Below are 21,022 nucleotides of genomic sequence, written 5' to 3' on the forward strand. Positions count from 1 at the left end.
TAGTGATAAAAACTGCATGGTATTGGTACAGAGACAGACAGATAGAAAATGGAACAGAATTGAAGACCCAGAAATGAACCCACACACCTATGTTCACTTGATTTTTGACAAAGGAGCCAAAACCATCCAATGGAAAAAAGATAGCATTTTCAGCAAATGGTGCTGGTTCAACTGGAGGGCCACATGTAGAAGAATGTAGATCGATCCATGCTTATCACCCTGTACAAAGCTTAAGTCCAAGTGGGTCACGGACCTCCACATCAAACCAGACACACTCAAACTAATAGAAGAAAAACTAGGGAAGCATCTGGAACACATGGGCACTGGAAAAAATTTCCTAAACAAAACACCAATGGCTTATGCTTTAAGATCAAGAATCGACAAATGGGATCTCACAAAACTGCAAAGCTTCTGTAAGGCAAAGGACACTGTGGTTAGGACCAAACGGAACCAACAGATTGGGAAAAGATCTTTACCAATCCTACAACAGATAGAGGCCTTATATCCAAAATATACAAAGAACTCAAGAAGTTAGACCGCAGGGAAACAAATAACCCTATTAAAAAATGGGGTTCAGAGCTAAACAAAGAATTCACAGCTGAGGAATGCCGAATGGCTGAGAAACACCTAAAGAAATGTTCAACATCTTTAGTCATAAGGGAAATGCAAATCAAAACAACCCTGAGATTTCACCTCACACCAGTGAGAATGGCCAAGATCAAAAACTCAGGTGACAGCAGATGCTGTCGAGGATGTGGAGAAAGAGGGACACTCCTCCCTTGTTGGTGGGATTGCAGACTGGTACCACCATTCTGGAAATCAGTCTGGAGGTTTCTCAGAAAATTGGACATTGAAATGCCTGAGGATCCAGCTATACCTCTCTTGGGCATATACCCAAAAGATGCCTCAACATATAAAAGAGACACGTGCTCCACTATGTTCATCGCAGCGTTATTTATAATAGCCAGATACTGGAAAGAAGCCAGATGCCCTTCAACAGAGTAATGGATACAGAAAATGTGGTACATCTACACAATGGAATATTACTCAGCTATCAAAAACAACGAGTTTATGAAATTCGTAGGCAAATGGTTGGAACTGGAAAATATCATCCTGAGTGAGCTAACCCAATCACAGAAAGACATACATGGTATGCACTCATTGATAAGTGGCTATTAGCCCAAATACTTGAATTACCCTAGATTCCTAGAACAAAGGAAACTCAAGACGGATGATCAAAATGTGAATGCTTCACTCTTTCTTTAAATGAGGAAAAAGAATACCCTTGGCAGGGAAGGGAGAGGCAAAGATTAAAACAGAGACTGAAGGAACACCCATTCAGAGCCTGCCCCACATGTGGCTTATACCTATACAGCCACCTAATTAGACAAGATGGATGAAGCAAAGAAGTGCAGGCCGACAGGAGCCAGATGTAGATCGCTCCTGAGAGACACAGCCAGAATACAGCAAATACAGAGGCGAATGCCAGCAGCAAACCACTGAACTGAGAATAGGTCCACCGTTGAAGGAATCAGAGAAAGAACTGGAAGAGCTTGAAGGGGCTCGAGACCCCAAAAGTACAACAATGTCAAGCAACCAGAGCTTCCAGGGACTAAGCCACTACCTAAAGTCTATACATGGACTGACCCTGGACTCTGACCCCATAGGTAGCAATGAATATCCTAGTAAGAGCACCAGTGGAAGGGGAAGCCCTGGGTCCTGCTAAGACTGAACCCCCAGTGAACTAGACTATGGGGGGGAGGGCGGCAATGGGGGGAGGGTTGGGAGGGGAACACCCATAAGGAAGGGGAGGGGGGAGGGGAATGTTTGCCCGGAAACTGGGAAAGGGTATAACACTCGAAATGTATATAAGAAATACTCAAGTTAATAAAAAAAAAAGACATAAACCTAAAAACTACCTACTAGAATAGAATTTAAATAAGGCAAATAAAAATAACCAATTATGTGTTTATGAATAAATACTGTTGAGCAAGTATAAAGTACATAACCTAACCAATATTAATAACCAGACATATTAATTAAATAATCAAAACTTCTTTTAGAACTTTTGTCCATCCTAATTATTTCTAGTAGTATATCTCTACATATTAATCACAACACCTGTCTCTACCATACTCTGAATTCAAGACCAATAAAATGCTCTAAAATGCCAGTCCTATTCAATGGTGGCATATTTGGCCAGGTTTTTTTGTTTGTTTGTTTGTTTTGTTTAGCTCTCTGGAAAAAATTAATCCAGTATAATTTTGGTCTGCATACATCCAGGAATATAACATCTACATTTTTATATTCTAGTCTCAATAACTAGCGGAGTCTGATACAAAAAGTGGAGTTCTTTAAGTCACTATGAACATCTGATAAGGATGCTTGCAGCTAACCATCAGACCGATCAACGGGACCCTAATGAAGGAGTTAGAGAAAGGACTGAAGGAGCTGAAGGTTTTGCAACCCTATAGGAAGGACAATAAAATCAACTAACCAGACCTCCCAGAGCTAGTAGGGACTAAACCATCAACCAAAGAGTACACATGGCCTTCCATGGCTCCAGCTGCATATGTAGCAGAGGATGATATTGTCTGGCATCAATAGGAGTAAAAGCCCTTTGTCCTGTGATGATTCATTTCCGCAGAGTAGGGGAATGCCAGGGTGTTGAATGGGAGTGGGTGGGCAGTAAGAGGATCACTCTCATAGAAGGGTGGTGGGATTGTGGGGAACCAGGAAATGGGATATCATTTGAAATATAAATACATTAAAATATCTAATTAAAGAAAGAACTTAACATGATTGTCCTCTGAAAGACCCAATTAACAACTGAAAGAGTCAGATGCAGACATTTGTACCCAATCAATGAACAGAAGCTGCTGACCCTTGTGGTTGAATTTGGGAAAACCTGTTAGAAGCTGCAGAGTTGGGTCACCCTCTAAGAAGAATAGCAGTCTCAACTAACCTGGACCCCCAAGATCTCATAGACACTGAGCCACTAAAGCATACGGCAACTGATATGAGGCCCCCAACATCTATGCAGCAGAGGACTGCAGGATCTGAACTTAGTCAGAGAAGATGCACCTAAACCTCAAGAGACTAGAGGCCTTAGGAAGTTTAGAGGTCTGATGGGGTGGGTGGGGTTGGGACATCCTGCTGTAGTTGGGAGTGGGAAGGAGGTGTGGGATGTGGAACAGTGAGAGGGTGGACCATGAGGTGAATGAAATCTGGAGTGTAAAAATAAATAAGTAAATAAACAAACAAACAAATAAATAAATAAATAAATAAATACCAAAGATTATTCCCAAATGAGAAGATTAAAAATTAAGATTTAAAATAAAAATTCTTCTAAAAGCCAAAAACATTAAGTCCCTGTTTCTTAGGTTTGATGTAAACAGCAAAATTTGTTTTTCTACCTTCACAATGACAGATCACAAGCCAGTCATGAGTGTGTCCCAAAATACAGCTTGCTTTAGTTGAACAATGAATTTAATCTTTTTCCTCTCCATTCTCAGATTTAATGGTCCTACCTGGAAAATCCTGGTCGCTGGTCTTCTAACATAAACATGGCATTAAATATGTCAGCCCTTCCATTTGAGTTTTATTTATACTGCTAGTTTCAGACTTCAGCTCTGTGTATTTTATGGATTATGACTATTCCATAAGATACTAAACTCGATATCCTCCATTTTAATGAATGTGGCCTCAATTAAAATAAAGTCCTTATAAATGATCAAGTTAAGATAGATTCTTTGCCATGGGTACTAATGCAGTGTTGTGAACATTATAAGGAAGAGAAATTTGAGAGTCAAATGATGTCATACTCAGAGGGATGAAGCTGTAATGAGACAGAGGCAAAGGGAAGATGTTATATGAAGACAAAAATAGGGGAGGAGCATGAAACATGTTCGCTTTAACAGTTATTAGGAATCAAATGAACATAGGGACAAAAAAGCAAAGAAGAAACAAACAAGCAAAAACAACAAAAGCCCACAGTTATTGACATCTTGATATATATATTTTTTTAATTTTAGCCCTCAGAACTGTCTGTCAGTTAAGAAGTTTGTATTGTTTGAAGGCAGTTTGGGACACTTTATTATGGCAATTGTAGGAAATTAATACATCATTTTGGGGCAGAAAATAATAAATGCTATACTATGATTCTATCTTGAGAAAAATGTTTTTTAAGTGAGGAAAAAGATTTGAATATTCAATTAAATTCCATTAGGAGAAGAAAATTAGTCTATTTCTAGACAACTGCTTAGAAATATAGAAGGCATGTTTTATAGCCAGAAAGGTGCATCACATCTCAACAACTGGAGATAAAGGTTGCTATAAATCATCAGATATGAATACTAGACATAGAACCTGGGTTAACTCTAGAGCCACTTCTTTGTCCCCATAATCTACAACTTTAAAACTTTCATCTGTCTTACTTTTCTATTGCTATGATAAGACACCATGACCAAAACAACTTATATGAAGGACCTACAATTTCAGTGGCTTAGAATGTGTGACCATCATGGTAGGGAGCAGAGCTGTAGGAAGGCAGACATGATGCTTTGTGAATATCTGAGCACTTACCTCTTGTTACACAAGGAAAAGGCAGAGAACATTTACAGATAACATTGCCTTTGAAACCTCAAAGCCCATCCCCAGTAACACACCTCTTCAAACAAGGTTACACCTGCTAATCCATCCTAAAGAGTTCCACCAACTCCAGACCAAACACTCAAGTATATGGCTCTGGAAAACATCTCATTCAAACCACCACAGCATCAATAAGAAATATTACATGTACATTATGAGAAAACTTGTGTTCTTTAAGTAAACCATAACTGGGCCTTGAAAATCAACTGGCACACAACAGCATAAATACCAACCAAAACATGCTCAGATTTCATTTTATTTTCAGCTCAGCTTTGCTATGTATTTCCAGTCACCAGGACAGCAAAGTTATTAACATTAAAAGTATTAGTTTTGTGCTAAGTGACTGGATACTTATTTAAATAAGAAATGGCATTTTTATGTTAGCTTCCAGCTTGAAGGTATAAACACAAAATTTTCAATCCTCTACTTGGTTTTACACTTAGTGAACTATTCCAAATACCCCTCCCTCCCAAAAAGATAAGAATAATTTCTATTTTTCTAATTTGCAGGTTAAATTCAATTTTTTTTCAAAAAAGGATATGGTATGGTTCGTAGTGTAAAAACACATATTATTTTAGAGCATACAGATTCTCCCATTTTCTATTAATATCCAGACTTTTCAAAGCTAATTAAGGAATTCAATAGGTTTAAAATCGGAAAACCACATCAGATAATAGAGGTTGTGAGAGATTCCTGTTGATTTCAGTAAAAGTGACACACATGGTATGATGGTCAGGAATCTGTCCTAATTACTAAGGTTCACTTAAATTGTTAAATTCTACCCAGTAAATTGGACTACCATCTGATCTTGGAAGAAATTAATGTTTCATTTGGGTTCTGTTGAATGTCAACTAGTAATATTTAATAAGCAGAGAGACTTTAAAATATTTTATGGTTAAAAATAACTGTTTCCCATGATATAGAGCATTCTTTTTCCTTTCTCTTCACAAGAAACAAAGAAAAACATATTAGTAGTTTGCTTTAAGATTATCGCCAGCAATCACTTTGGGGCTTTAATGAAATATTTCATAGAATATTCGTTATTTATGAAAATAATGAAATATTTGGATAAGGGAACTAAATGTCAGCAAAATGATAGTTCTTTAAATGATTATGGGGGGTTGGGGATTTAGCTCAGTGGTAGAGCGCTTGCCTAGGAAGCGCAAGGCCTTGGGTTCCATCCCCAGCTCCGAAAGAAAAAAAAAAAAGAAAATATAATAAATGATTATGCATCCTCCTGTTTGAAACATCTCTCTCAAACCCACTTGTGGTTTATCCTCATGACATCCCTGTCATGATAGCCAGTGATTCCTAGATCAAAGAAACTAAAAGAATGCATTACCTCCTTTGGCTTTTTCTTAAAAAGGCACTCCCAGAAATAATCTTTTCTTTCTGCCTTTGCTTCCAATTGAATTAAATTACCTTAGTTAATTAAATAAGTGTAACAGTAAAATGAAAATCTCCAAGTATATATCACATAATCACATTGAAAGTAATAAATATCTTTCTTGCCTCAGGAGATTTAATTATAGTTGTCATACTTTTTTTTTTTTGGTTGTCATACTTTTATCCTACAATAAACAATGCAAAGAATTTGTGGAACTCAATTTCTCTCCCCTACCTCTTTGCTTTGCTTGTAGCAAATCAACTACTTCAAGAAGCTTTAAACAAAGAACGTATGCTGATTAGCATATTACGGGAAATGCTATTTAAATGTTACGTTTAGTATTTCATTAATGCGTTTGTGTCTAATCACAAAAGAAGTATTGTTTAATTAATAAATGTGTTATTTCCAAGAAGAATTAATGCAAGTAGAACAATATAAGACAGGTAAGATTTAAAGAATACCACTCCAGAAGGACAAAGTCTTCAAGAAAGTACTCACATTTGCATTTTTACACTTCAGACTTCTAGCTTGCAATGCAGAGTATTAGTCTTCCAAATGGTTTTAGATAAGGAACACACTGAAAAAAATAGTGTGTATGCGAAATTTTATCTCAAGGACAGTGAGAAACCCCTAACAGTGCCTTGAAGAAATGTGTCTCACCACCAGAGCAGAAAAGCATCCTTATGTATTGTATATCGACCCCAACAAAAACAATAAAAGGCTTTTCGGCTCCCTGAAAGAACACTCTACAATTCTAACTCATAGGATATACTGCTGGCCCATATCAGGAATGAAAGCATGCGCGCGCGTGCGTGCGTGTGTGTGTGTGTGTGTGTGAGAGAGAGAGAGAGAGAGAGAGAGAGAGAGAGAGAGAGAGAGAGAGAGAATCTGAATAGTGACATAGAACTGATTATTTGACTGCTTTTGGAAAAAAACGAGTCAGATAAAGTACCTATTTACATTTTACCTTTTGTATAAAATGTTCCTCTTCTCCTTCAAACAATGGAAGAAGAATACAGTGGTAGTCTTCTCATTTACTTTGCATTAAAAAGTATTTGAAATATAAAATGAAAGCTAATGACAAAGGGGATAAGATAAAAAGTTGTAAACCATTATATAGGCAGGACAAGGAACTAGATATTTTCAATACCTTACTAGCCTTCCTTCAACTTGAAATTTTCCCTTTTCATTTTAATAAAAAAAAAACTAAAAGATTTAAAAAATGTTGCTCATTTCTACTACATCTGGACAGTATCCTTATATCAAGGTCACAATAAGATTCAGTGATTAATTTCACTATAGTCCTACAATAAAAGCATATTTAATCGCCTCAGTGAAAATATCTAAACTCACACATATCATAATATTATAAGGTCAACAGAAGCATGATGATGTATAGAATTAGTATATATTGTACACTATAGGAATGTCTAACAACTCAAAATTAAAAAGGAAACCAGCAACTGGATTGGAGGTTAACAAAATTTCAGTGATTTTTTTTTTTTACTAACTTAAGTATTTCTTATTTACATTTCGAATGTTATTCCCTTTTCCGGTTTCCCGGCAAACACTCATAATCCCTCCCCCTCCCCTCCTTTATGGGTGTTCCCCTCCCCACACTCCCCCCATTGCCGCCCTCCCCCCAACAATCACGTTCACTGGGGGTTCATTCTTAGCAGGACCAAGGACATTCTCTTACACTGGTGATCTTACGAGGATATTCATTGCTAACTATGAGGTCATACTCCAGGGTCAGTCCATGTATAGTCTTTAGGTAGTGGCTTAGTCCCTGGAAGCTCTGGTTGCTTGGCATTGTTGTTCATATGGGGTCTTGAGCCCCTTCAAGCTCTTCCAGTTCTTTCTCTGATTCCTTCAACGGGGCTCCTATTCTCAGTTCAGTGGTTTGCTGCTGGCATTCGCCTCTGTATTTGCTGTATTCTGGCTGTGTCTCTCAGGAGAGATCTACATCTGGCTCCTGTCGGCCTGCACTTCTTTGCTTCATCCATCTTGTCTAATTAGGTGGCTGTATATGTATGGGCCACATGTGGGGCAGGCTCTGAATGGGTGTTCCTTCTGTCTCTGTTTTAATCTTTGCTTCTCTATTCCATGCCAAGGGTATTCTTGTTCCCCCTTTTAAAGAAGGAGTGAAGCATTCACATTTTGATCATCCGTCTTGAGTTTCATGTGTTCTAGGCATATAGGGTAATTCAAGCATTTGGGCTAATAGCCACCTATCAATGAGTGCATACCATGTGTGTTTTTCTGTGATTGGGTTACCTCACTCAGGATGATATTTTCCACTTCCAACCATTTGCCTACGAATTTCATAAACTCGTTGTTTTTGATAGCTGAGTAATATTCCATTGTGTAGATGTACCACATTTTCTGTATCCATTCCTCTGTTGAAGGGCATCTGGGTTTTTTCCAGCTTCTGGTATTATAAATAAGGCTGCTATGAACATAGTGGAGAACGTGTCTTTTTTATATGTTGGAGCACCTTGTGGGTATATGCCCAAGAGAGGTATATCTGGGTCCTCAGGTAGTTCAATGTCCAATTTTCTGAGGAACCTCCAGACTGATTTCCAGAATGGTTTTACCAGTCTGCAATCCCACCAACAATGGAGGAGTGTTCCTCTTTCTCCGAATTCTCACCAGCATTTGTTGTCACCTGAGTTTTTGATCTTAGCCATTCTCACTAGTGTGAGGTGAAATCTCAGGGTTGTTTTGATTTGCATTTCCCTTATGACTAAAGATGTTGAACATTTCTTTAGGTGTTTCTCAGCCATTCGGCATTCCTCAGCTGTGAATTCTTTTTTTAGTTCTGAACACCATTTTTTATAGGGTTATTTGACTCCCTGCGGTCTAACTTCTTGAGTTCTTTGTATATTTTGGATATAAGGCCTCTATCTGTTGTAGGATTGGTAAAGATCTTTTCCCAATCTGTTGGTTGCAGTTTTGTCCTAACCACAGTGTCCTTTGCCTTACAGAAGCTTTGCAGTTTTAAGAGATCCCATTTGTCGATTCTTGATCTTAGAGCATAAGCCATTGGTGTTTTGTTCAGGAAATTATTTCCTGTGCCCATGTGTTCGAGATCCTGCCCTAGTTTTTCTTCTATTAGTTTGAGTGTATCTGGTTTGATGTGGAAGTCCTTGACCACTTGGTCTTAAGCCTTGTAGAGGATGATAAGCATGGATCGATCTGCATTCTTCTACATGTTGACCTCCAGTTGAACCAGCTCCATTTGCTGAAAATGCTATCTTTTTTCCATTGAATGGTTTTGGCTCCTTTGTCAAAAATCAGGTGCCCATATGGGTATGGGTTCATTTCTGGGTCTTTGATTCTGTTCCATTGGTCTATCTGTCTGTCTCTGTACCAATACCATGCAGTTTTTATCACTATTGCTCTGTAATATTGCTTGAGATCAGGGATAGTGATTCCCCCTGAAGTCCTTTTATTGTTGAGAATAGTTTTAGCTATCCTGGGTTTTTTGTTATTCCAGATGAATTTGCAAATTGTTCTGTCTAAATCTGTGAAGAAACGGATTGGTATTTTGATGGGGATTGCATTGAATCTGTAGATCGCTTTTGGTAAAATGGCCATTTTTACTATGTTAAACCTGCCAATCCATAAGCATGGGAGTTCTTTCCATCTTCTGAGGTCTTCTTCAATTTCTTTCTTCAGAGTCTTGAAGTTCTTATTGTACAGATCTTTTACTGGCTTGGTTAAAGTCACACCGAGGTACTTTATATTGTTTGGATCTATTATGAAGGGTGTCATTTCCCTAATTTCTTTCTCGGCTTCTTTCTCTTTTGTGTAGAGGAAGGCAACTGATTTATTTGAGTTAATTTTATACACAGCCACTTTGCTGAAATTGTTTATCAGCTTTAGTAGTTCTCTGGTGGAACTTTTGGGCTCACTTAAATATAGTATCATATCATCTGCAAATAGTGATATTTTGACTTTTCTTTACCAATCTGTATCCCCTTGATTTCCTTTGGTTGTCTGATTGCTCTGGCTAGAACTCAAGAACTATATTGAATAAGTAGGGAGAGAGTGGGCAGCCTTGTTTAGTCCCTGATTTTAGTGGGATTGCTTCAAGTTTCTCTCCATTTAGTTTAATGTTAGCAACTGGTTGGCTGTATATGTCTTTTACTATGTTTAGGAATGGGCCTTGAATTCCTATTCCTTCCAGGACTTTTATCATGAATGGGTGTTGAATTTTGTCAAATGCTTTCTCAGCATCTAATGAAAAGGTCATGTGGTTTTGTTCTTTCATTTTGTTTATATAATGGATCACGTTGATGGTTTTCCGTATATTAAACCATCCCTGCATGCCTGGGATGAAGCCTACTTGATCATGGTGGATGATTGTTTTGATGTGCTCTTGGATTCTGTTTGCCAGAATTTTTTTTGAGTATTTTTGCGTCAATATTCATAAGGGAAATTGGTCTGTAGTTCTCTTTCTTTGTTGGGTCTTTGTGTGGTTTTGGTATAATAGTAATTGTGGCTTCATAGAAGGGGTTTCGTAGTGCTCCATCTGTTTCAATTTTGTGTAATAGTTTGGATAGTATTGGTATGAGGTCTTCTATGAAGGTCTGATAGCATTCTGCACTAAACCCGTCTGGACCTGGGCTCTTTTTCGTTAGGAGACCTTGTATGACTGCTTCTATTCCCTTAGGAGTTATGGGGTTGTTTAATTGTTTTATCTGTTCCTGATTTAACTTCAGTACCTGGTATCTGTCTAGGAAGTTGTTCATTTCCTGCAGATTTTCAAGTTTTGTTGAATATAGGCTTTTATAGTAAGATCTGATGATTTTTTTAAATTTCCTCTGAATCTGTAGTTATGTCTTCCTTTTCATTTCTGATTTTGTTAATTTGGAAACAATCTCTGTGTCCTCTCCTTAGTCTGGCTAAGGGTTTATCTATCTTGTTGATTTTCTCAAAGAACCAACTTTTGGTTCTGTTGATTCTTTCTATGGTCCTTTCTGCTTCTACCTGGCTGATTTCAGCTCTGAGTTTTATTATTTCCTGTCTTCTACTCCTCCTGGGTGTATTTGCTTCTTTTTGTTCTAAAGCTTTTAGGTGTGCTGTCAAGCTGCTGACATATGCTCTCTCCTGTTTCTTTCTGCAGGCACTCAGAGCTATGTGTTTTCCTCTTAGCACAGCTTTCATTGTGTCCCATAAGTTTGGGTATGTTGTACCTTCATTTTCATTAAATTCTAAGAAGTCTTTAATTTCTTTCTTTCTTTCTTCCTTGACCAGGTTATCATTGAGTAGAGCATTATTCAACTTCCATGTATATGTGGGCATTCTTCCCTTATTGTTATTGAAGACCAGTTTTAGGCTGTGGTGGTCTGATAGCACGCATGGGATTATTTCTATCTTTCTGTTCCTGTTGAGGCCCGTTTTTTGACCAATTATATGGTCAATTTTGGAGAAAGTACCATGAGGAGCTGAGAAGAAGGTATATCCTTTTGCTTTAGGATAGAATGTTCTATAAATATCTGCTAAGTCCATTTGGTTCATGACTTCTCTTAGTCTGTCTAAGTCTCTGTTTAATTTCTTTTTCTGCCCCGACCCGCAGGGCAGTCGACCAGGGTCTGGGGTACACCTAGGAGAGAATGGGGGACAAGAGACGCAAAGAACGTACAGCAAGTCAAGAAATCTGATCAAGCTGACAATTTTTAATTTTTCTCAGGCTGAAGATATACTGGTAGAAGCAAAATGTGGGGAGGGGTTGGGTGACCACAAAGAATGGGCCTGGCTTGATAACCAGGATATTGGCCAGGTAAATCAGCCAAGTGGGGGAACAGCAGGGTGGGTTGCTTAGTGACCTGACCGTCAGTGCCTGACCACCAGTACTCAGTGATCTGACACCTAGATTTATGCTATCCATTGAATTTATGTAGAGCTGCAGGTGCTGCTTTGATCTAACCTAAGGCTATTGTTTTTTGTTCTATCATAAGGCTAAAATATAATTGCTTTTTAACCTGAAGAATATTGCTTATTATTCCAGCATAAGGCTAGAACACAATTGCTTTTTAACTTGAAGGCTGCTTTCACCATCTCAAGGCTGCTCCCAACATCTCCCCCTTTTTCTTTACTTAGAAGGACCATGGTGGTAACAATTTTTCTTTTTTCTTTCTTTTTGCTAAGGTAGGGATAGAGGCCTGACTTCTGGTATTTTTGGCTGGTGTTAACTCTCACGTATGTTGTCTGGATACAGAGGCCCATGAGGCGAACAACACTTAGCTCAGGCAAGGGAAGGCACAAGCAGGCAGGGTGGTCTCGGGCAGGACTTTTAGCCATGAGAGAGCCCCTCGGGAACTGCGCCTGTCTTAGGTTGGAGCAAACCATTCTTAGGTCTCTAGGCCCGTCATTGGATAAGGCAGCAGCTTATGGCGGCCCTCCTGTCTTAGGCCTCAAATGGTCAGAGAATGTTGCTGTCTTACCCGTCATTGACTGTCCAGTTCAGCTCACAGGGGGAGGTGGTTGATCGCAAGGCACACACCTCGATCATTCATCTCATGGTGATGACAATGGACCTGCATATGTCTAGCTTGAGTGGTTTCGGGTTGTTGTTTACATGCCATGAGCGTGTTGAAAATTACGGGTCCCCATAACCACAGACAAAGTATTAATTAGGGATCTTATAAAGAGCATCAAAAGAGCCAGGCTTGTCTCTCAGGGGGCCCAGGAGCTTTGTATAAAGGCATCCCCTTGTAGTGTCTCATCTCGCCTCCCTTAGCAAAGGTAGAAGGAACTTTGTCACCAAGAGGGTGGAGGGCCTGGGACACCTCCCCTTATTAGGTCCTGGGGCAGAAATGCCCTTTCTTAGGTTGGGTGGAGATGGGAGTGGGAAGTGTCTGAGGTGAGATAATATTTTTGTCTTGTGTTTGTTGATCCTCTATAGCCAACCTATGATAATGAATCTGTATAGGTTTAGCCATTAAATCATCTATTTGTCGCTTTATAAAGCCTGTAAGTCTACTGAGAGCCCAAGGGCCAAATGAAATAAGCAAAATTAATCCTACCAGTGGTCCTAAAATGGAGGCAGTAAGGTGGTAAGCCATGGGGAGGTTGAATACCAGTTCTGATACCAGCTTTCATCTTTTTCTCTCTTTCTTTCTCTTTTCTAAGCCTTTTCTAACCTTTTTCATACTCTCTTTTACCATGTCTGTTTTGTCTACATAGAAGCAACACTCTTTTTTGAGTGCTGCACAGAGTCCTCCTTGTTGTAAAAAGAGCAGATCAAGTCCTCTGCGATTCTGAAGGACCACTTCTGCGAGGGAAGACAGAGAGTCAGACAGGTCGTCAACCCCTTGCTGGAGTCTTTGGACGTCAGCATCGATGAGTTCTTGGTACCTGGATTTAGAGAGAACCAGTGAAGAGATACCTGTTCCTGCTCCCACGGCACCAAGGCCAAGGAGTACTGATATGGTGATGGCAAAAATAGGTTCTCGTCGCTGACGGACCAAGGTAGGGGATAGGTCAGAAGACTGATCCCAGAGATGAAAAAATTCCTCTGAATGATAATAAATTAATCAAGGAACTAATTGTACAAGAATACAAAAATCTGACTTCATGGGGGAAAAGGCCTCAGTTGAAAGGCAGGGAGTAAGGCCATCGAGGCAAACCCACCAGGCATCATTAGGGGGCAACAGGTATTGACTGTTTTTATCAGGGGCAAGGGTGAGATTACAAAGGTGGGCATACTTTAAGGGGGGAGTTATAAGGGTAACACAAAGGCCCAATCCAGAGACCTGGGAGAGGGACAAACCATTCCATTCTCCAGGTTGTCAGCGGCAATGTCTAGAATCATTGGTGGGAAAAAACGTGCCAGGAATAGCAATTCCCTCATAAAAGGGTGGCTGAGAGTGATAACATAGCCAGCAATTGTCCACAAGATCAGGGGAAGTAGCATTAAGCGTAAGAAAGGTTTGATTTATTAGGGTAAGGACGAGGTTCTGGGGAGAAGAAACTAACAATGTGGGAACATGACTAGCAGAGGTAGGGGACTGTGGTTCTGAAGGAGATTGGAGTGGAGGTACTAAAATGGGATTAGGCCCAATTGGTATTGGCTTGGAAGCATGGACAGGTTCTTTGAGAAGTTTTATGGTGAAAGTGAGACCTGTGTCTGAACCAACCTGATATAGACGGAGGCCCCATGAGAAGCCATGTGCCCAATCCTTGCCCTTTGCGTGATTGGTAAATTTAATATCTAGGGGAAGACACCAACCTCGGGTGGATGGTTCACTGCTCTTACAGAGGGGGTTGTGATGGAGATAGTTAGAGGGGGGAGAAAAATTTCTAGATACTGTGATGTAATCCCAGGAAGAAGTTGGTTTCCAATAAGTTGTTCCAGTGGTCTCACATCCCCAGGAGGCACAATAGTGATCTGACTCGCCACCACACTTATTGTGGAATGTACGACCTCTGTGATATCCAGGGCATACGTAAAAGTCAGTGGCCTGAAGCAAGGTGCGTCTGATTGCATTATCGCAGCCAGGCTGGGCAGATCTGTGGGTCGAAATGAACAAATTGTGGGTTTGATGGCTCTGAGTGTGGGGCATGTTATCCTCTGGGGCTACTTGTAACTCAAGCTGATGTTCAAGGCCCCAAGGGGCCCCGGCCCCGAGGGCTAATTTACAGAGGTCTGGGTGGAGTGAAGTAGGCCACCAGATAGCAGTAGAGATTTGTGAAATTGACCAAGCCACATCTTGTCTTTCTGTAAGAACTATCCAGGTGTAGTTCCAAGGCATATGTCTATTGTTAGAGTACTTGGGCTGTTGGCGACGAGGGATGGAGATCACCTCTGTCAGTAGCAGGATCAAAAGGATCTTTTTCCGGAGCAGCATCTGGAAGAGAAAAGGGATAAGTCTCAGGAGGAGACGACAGCTCCATTCTGGACATTGGTGGGTTAACAGTTCTTATGAGTCTTTCTGCAAACCACCTTGGGCCAGCATTCTCTTTGTCATATATACAAGCAGATCCTCGTCCCCAAATGAGGATGGGGTCGGGTCCTTTCCAGTGTCCCATGAGGGGATCTTTCCATCGTACTAACGCATGGGAATCTTGTGACTTAGGGTGCCACAAACGGTCAGCAGCTGACCTGCCCTCAATATCAAGAGATAGGAAATTAAGTACGAAAAGGGCATGATTGAGCCTATTTCGAGGTGTCAGAGGAGAATAAGCATCTGTGACTGTTGTTAGATGTTGAAGCATGTTCTTTAAGGTTTGATGGGCCCGTTCTACTATGCCCTGGCCCTGAGGATTATATGGAATACCTGTAATATGTTTAATACCAAACTGGGCACAAAATTGTTGAAATTTAGCCCCCGTGTATCCAGGACCATTGTCAGTTTTGATAATCTGTGGCTTTCCCATGGTAGCCATACACTGTAAAGTGTGGGTGATCACATCACGCGACGCTTCTCCTGAAAGGGGGGACGCATGAATGAACCCACTATAAGTGTCTATGGTGACATGAAGGTGTTTTAGCCTTCCGAAGGAGGGAAGGTGGGTGACATCCATTTGCCATCGTTCGTTGGGGACCAGTCCCCGGGGGTTGACTCCTAAGTGGGGAACTGGCAATAATGTGGCGCATCCTCCACAGGACTTAACTATTTCTCTTGCTTGATCGCTGGAGATCTTAAACATCTGACGCAAGGTGGAGGCATTTAGATGGTGTAGTGCATGAGCCCGCCTTGCCTGATCTATGGGGTCTATAAGGGCAGGGAATATAGCACGAGTGGCCTCATCAGCCAAGGTGTTCCCTTTTGACAGAGGGCCACCTAGACCAGAGTGGGCCCTTAAGTGTCCCACGAAAAATGGCTCTGTTCTCTTAATAATAAGGGATTGAATGTCTACAAACAACTTGGAAGCAGTAGAAGCAGGCTTAATATATGGGACCGTTTCTAATACTGGAATAGAGTGAGCCACATAGGCACTATCAGTATATAGATTAAATGGGGTTGTTGCTAATTTTTTAAAGACCTGAAGTACGGCAAACAACTCAACAAGCTGGGCAGAGGAGTATGGGGACTGTATTGTGGTGACTTGTTCCTGTATAACATAGGCAGCTTTGCCAGTTGAGGAGCCATCTGTAAATACCAAGGCACCTTCATGTAACGGGGTCTTGGAGGTAACTTTAGGAAAGGTCAAGGAATGTATTTTTATGAATTGTATAAGGGGGTCATTTGGGTAATGATTATCTATAATTCCTGCAAAGGAGGTGCAAGCTATGGCCCAATCGCCATTAGACTGAAATAGCCAATCAACTTGCTCTGAAGTATAGGGAACAATAATAATGTCAGGATCTTTTCCAAAATATTGTCTAGACATTTTTCTTCCTTTTCTAATTAAGGCAGCAAATAGGGAGTAATAGGTGGCCAAAACCTTGTTTGGATTGGAGGGAAGATATACCCAAAATAGAGGGCGTCCTTTTTCTTTTGGAGCCCGGGGTTGTTGCCAAAAGACTCCCACTGGTGTATGTGTAGTAGCACAGACAATAAAATATAGGGGGGAAGCATAATGTATCTGGAATGAGACCCGAGAGGAGATAGCCTGACCTATCTGTTGTAGTGTCAAGGTGGCCTGGGGTGTGAGGACTCGGGGGGACAAGGGATGAGAGTCTCCTGAAAGAAGTTCATTAAGAGGGACTAAAGCCTCAGGGGGAATCTTTAAATAGGGGCGGATAAATTGAAGGTTTCCAAGTAATTGTTGAAAATCATGTAGAGTTTTAAGGGATGAAAGTTGGAGTTCAACTTTGGGGGTACGGATCTGTTCGAACTCAAGTTCATATCCCAGATAGAAATATGGGTCTCGTACTTGAATCTTTTCAGGGGCAATTTTAAGCCCCCGGGAGCTAAGGGCCTCTTGGAGTTGTTGGAAGCATGAAAAGGCCTGTTGCTTATCAGGACCACCCAATAATATATCATCCATGTAATGAAGAAGATAAATTTGAGGCCAAGCTCTCCTGATGGGCTGGATTACCTGGGCTACATATTTTTGAGCCAGGGTAGGGCTGTTGGCCATGCCCTGAGGAAGGACACGCCAATGAAAGCGGTCCATAGGACCCTGGAAATTAACTTGGGGAATGCTGAATGCAAAATGGTGACAATCTTCTGGGTGAAGATGTATGGTAAAGAAGCAATCCTTTAAATCGATAATAATTTTAAAAAGCTCAGCAGGAATGGCAGCAGGGGAAGGAAGACCAGGTTGTAGTGCTCCCATGGGTACCATAACTTTATTTACTGCGCGAAGATCCTGTAAGAGCCTCCATTTGCCAGATTTTTTCTTAATGACAAAAATTGGGGTATTCCAGGGGGAAGAGGATGGCTCAATGTGGCCAGCTGCTAACTGTTCCTGCACTAACTGTCTAGCAGCTATCAGTTTTTCTTGAGTTAGCGGCCACTGATCAACCCAGACAGGGACATTATCTCTCCAAGAGATCTTCTCTGCATGAGAGACAATTTCTGTATGAGCCTGGGGGGCAGGCATGACTGTGGCCACTAAGGAAAATGTGAAGGCGGAGATCCCAAACCTCTTCGATCTAGCTTCTGTGTCATAACCAATGGTTCTTTAATGCCCTGTGCCTGTTTTCCCAATCCTTGTCCAGGTAGAAATCCCTGAGCCAACATCTGTTTTGTAACTGCCTCGTTAGGGCTACACATGATAACATTCATCTGGGAAAGGATGTCTCTCCCCCAGAGGTTAATTGGCAAGTCAGGTATTACATAGGGAATCACAGTTCCTGAATTTCTTTCTGGATCTGTCCATCTAATAGTCCGAGCACTGACTCGTGGATTTTTAGAGTGTCCAATTCCTTGTAAGTGAGTGGCTGAATCAGTTAATGGCCAGGCAGCAGGCCAAAACCTGTCAGAAATAACTGTGGCGTCAGCTCCCGAGTCTAAAAGTCCTCGGAAAGTTTTTCCATTCAGACTCAAAGTAAGCATAGGCCGAGAAGCAGATATCTTCTGGACCCAAAACACCTCAGATATTCCTTGTTCTCCCGGGGCTCTGGCATCTTTATGATGTGGATTTCTGACTGGCAGCTTAGGGAGTAACAATAACTGTGCAATGGCTTGCTGTGTAGGGATAAGTATTGGGCCACTTGTGGCACTGGCCAGGACCCGTATTTCTCCTTGGTGGTCGGGGTCTATAACCCCAGGTGTGATCTGGAGTCCTTTCAGGGAGAGGGAAGCTCTACCCAAAATCAAGCCAAGAGTATTTAGGGGTAAGGGGCCATAAACGCCCGTGGATATGGCCTGGATACCTTCCTCAGGTGTTAGTATTGTACTGGCGGAGGCACAGAGGTCCAGTCCTGAGCTGTTCTTTGTGGCTCGCCAGAGATGGGCAATTGATTGGGTGAGGGGTGGGATTGATTGGGTGAAGTGTGGCTGGCTTGTTGAGGGACAAACCCTATTGCCCCGGGGCCTGTCCTGAAGGAGGGGGCCGGAGGCTGCCCCCGTGGGAAGTTTCCCGACTGCCGTGGGGGCAGAGGGCGGCCTTGGCTGTCAGTTTTGGATCGGCATTCGTTAGCCCAATGTCGACCTCTAGAGCAGCGGGGGCACAAAGTAGTAGGTGGAGCCCTCATTGGGGAAGCATTCCCTTGTCCCTCAGCTGGGGGTCTTTTATATTGACGAGGGTGGGGGCATTCTCGCATGAAATGACCAACTTGTTTGCAGTTAAAGCAGGTTTTTTGAGAATTAAAGCCTGCCTTTTGAAGAGCAGCTCCAATAGCTAAACCAATAGCATGGCTTGTTCCAGCCCCTGCGCAGAGGCGAACATACTCTGCCAAAGGCTTTGACCGGTGGTGTTTGAGAATATCCTGGCAAGTGGAATTAGCATTTTCAAATGTTAGCTGTTTAATAAAGGGATTTTCAGGCTCTTGAACACCAAACAAGCGCTCTGCTCTCTCGGTCAAACGGCTGACAAAAGAATTGTATGGTTTGTCAACTCCCTGGAGTACCTTAGTGAGCGTGGAGGAGAAACCAGACTTGGGAGGCAACCTTTTCCAGGCTGCCAGGCATGCCTGACGAATTTGAGCCAAAAGACCAGGAGAAAATTGCATTTGAGACTCTAAAGTATTTAAGGGTGGCTCACCAAGAATCTTTTTTGCTGTCCATGACCTGGTATCAGGACGTACACGATTTTTTGTTTCAATTTCTTTTGCGGCTTCAGCCATTTCAGATTTCCAAAGCACAAAGTCGCCGCCTGAAAGCGCGGCTCGGGCAAGCTGCGAAAACTCGTTTGGTGTGAGCCATCCTTCAGTAGAGGATTCTAAAAGTGCCAGTGTAAAGGGGGCCACAGGGCCATAATTTGATACCGCTGTTTTGAGCTTTTCTAATATTTTAAAATCTAGGGGCTGATAATGATAGCGTGGAGGACCCGGTGCAACCCGAGCTGCGCGGGACCCAGAGCCAGCAGCCGTATCTCCTGGCTCCTGTGAGTCGGGGTGAAGTTCTGTCTCCTCCTCAGAATCACCATCTGTAACTCGATCCTCCTCCTCCTCCAGGGTTCCTGGGGTGGAGGGGTCTCTAGGGACTTTTGCCCCGCTCCTCAGGGAGAGGGGAAAAGCTAAAACTTTATGTTTCTTGTTTGGAGTTTTACCCTGGCCTGTAGCCTTAAGCTGGGGACTCTGTAAGGGTGTCAGCTCTGTCAATTTTGTCTCTAAATCGCGAAGAGCTATAAGCAATTGTACCTGCTCTTTTCTAGTCTCTACCATGTGTCTCAAGGATGTCACATCGTTGGTCAGCTGGCGACAAGCATCTGAGACAGGGGGTGAATCAAGGACTGCATCTAGGAGGCCATAAGGCGGAGGGGGAAAAGATAAGGGAGAGCGAGTACCAACTCTGGTACCATCTGTGGCCAGTGCTATAGTGGCTGTTTTTGACTCAAAACGAGCAGCTCCTGCCTCTATTTTAGCCTCCTGCTCAGGAGAAGAAACACCACCTTTGCCTAAGTCTTGAAGAGAAGGATAAAGTTGTCTATTAGGTTGGCATTCTGGTGTATTGGGTGGAGCATTGGACATAATCTTTTCAGCGGAGAAAGGTCTAGCAGGGATAGGATCAAAGGCACTCTCCATATCAATAATGATCTATGGGGGGGAAGGCGACGACTTAATGCCAGAGGCCTACTCCTCTCCCAGTATGGGGTCAACAGGTAAGGGGAGGGGAGCAAGCTCCCTCAGCGAGCCTTCCTTCAGTGAATAGTCTCCTTCCTTGACTAAATGCTGAAGATCTGGCCATTCAGAGGTGGTTCTAAGGATATCATTAATAAGAGACCAATAACTCAAGGCACTGATTGGAATTTTCGTAGGACCAAGAACCTCATAATAATCTTTAAAACAATCTCCAACTCTGAGCCACCTTTTTTGATCAATTGTCCCTTCCCGGGGAAACCAGGGACATATATCTTCTACCAAATCTAAAATTTTTATTAAATCTTTCTTTTTAACCCTAATTCCTCGCGTCTTGAGTGACTGCTTCAGTCCTGTCACAAATAGTGACTGCTTTGAAAATGCTTGTCCCATCACTTACTAACCTTAAGATCTGCACAGCACTATGAACTCTTCCCAGACTGTCTCACGGTGGGTGTTCCGTGGCGTCCTAGCGATAAGTCACTCTCTGGTGCTTCAGAAAAGGGCAGACAGGCCTGTCCTTACTGATGAGCGGCGTTCTCTCCTCTGTGACCCCCAGGGGGTCCCTGTTCGGGCGCCAGTTGCCCCGACCAGCAGGGCAGTCGACCAGGGTCTGGGGTACACCTAGGAGAGAATGGGGGACAAGAGACGCAAAGAACGGACAGCAAGTCAAGAAGTCTGATCAAGCTGACAATTTTTAATTTTTCTCAGGCTGAAGATACACTGGTAGAAGCAAAATGTGGGGAGGGGTTGGGTGACCACAAAGAATGGGCCTGGCTTGATAACCAGGATATTGGCCAGGTAAATCGGCCAAGCGGGGGAACAGCAGGGTGGGTTGCTTA

The 21,022-nt window shown here is 42.0% G+C and overlaps 1 protein-coding gene across 1 annotated transcript; it reads right to left on the minus strand.

The window, feature by feature from the left end:
- Window positions 1–11,701: 11,701 nt before the first annotated feature.
- Window positions 11,702–20,804, minus strand: LOC147998307 (endogenous murine leukemia virus Env polyprotein from Emv-2 locus-like). Its single transcript, XM_087600994.1, has 2 exons — window positions 20,585–20,804; window positions 11,702–14,895 (listed from the first exon to the last, which is right to left on the minus strand). The coding sequence occupies exon 2, from the start codon at window positions 14,893–14,895 to the stop codon at window positions 13,837–13,839; it is 1,059 nt and encodes a 352-aa protein (XP_087457120.1). The 5' UTR covers window positions 20,585–20,804; the 3' UTR covers window positions 11,702–13,836.
- Window positions 20,805–21,022: the final 218 nt, after the last annotated feature.

Source organism: Rattus norvegicus, chromosome X (assembly GCF_021556685.1).
Source record: "Rattus norvegicus strain SHRSP/BbbUtx chromosome X, alternate assembly SHRSP_T2T, whole genome shotgun sequence".
Lineage (NCBI taxonomy): Eukaryota > Metazoa > Chordata > Mammalia > Rodentia > Muridae > Rattus > Rattus norvegicus.

What these genes read in the sequence shown, in the direction of transcription:
- LOC147998307 (XM_087600994.1), bottom strand. Translation starts at nt 14,895, where the DNA reads ATGCTGCTCCGGAAAAAGATCCTTTTGATCCTGCTACTGACAGAGGTG.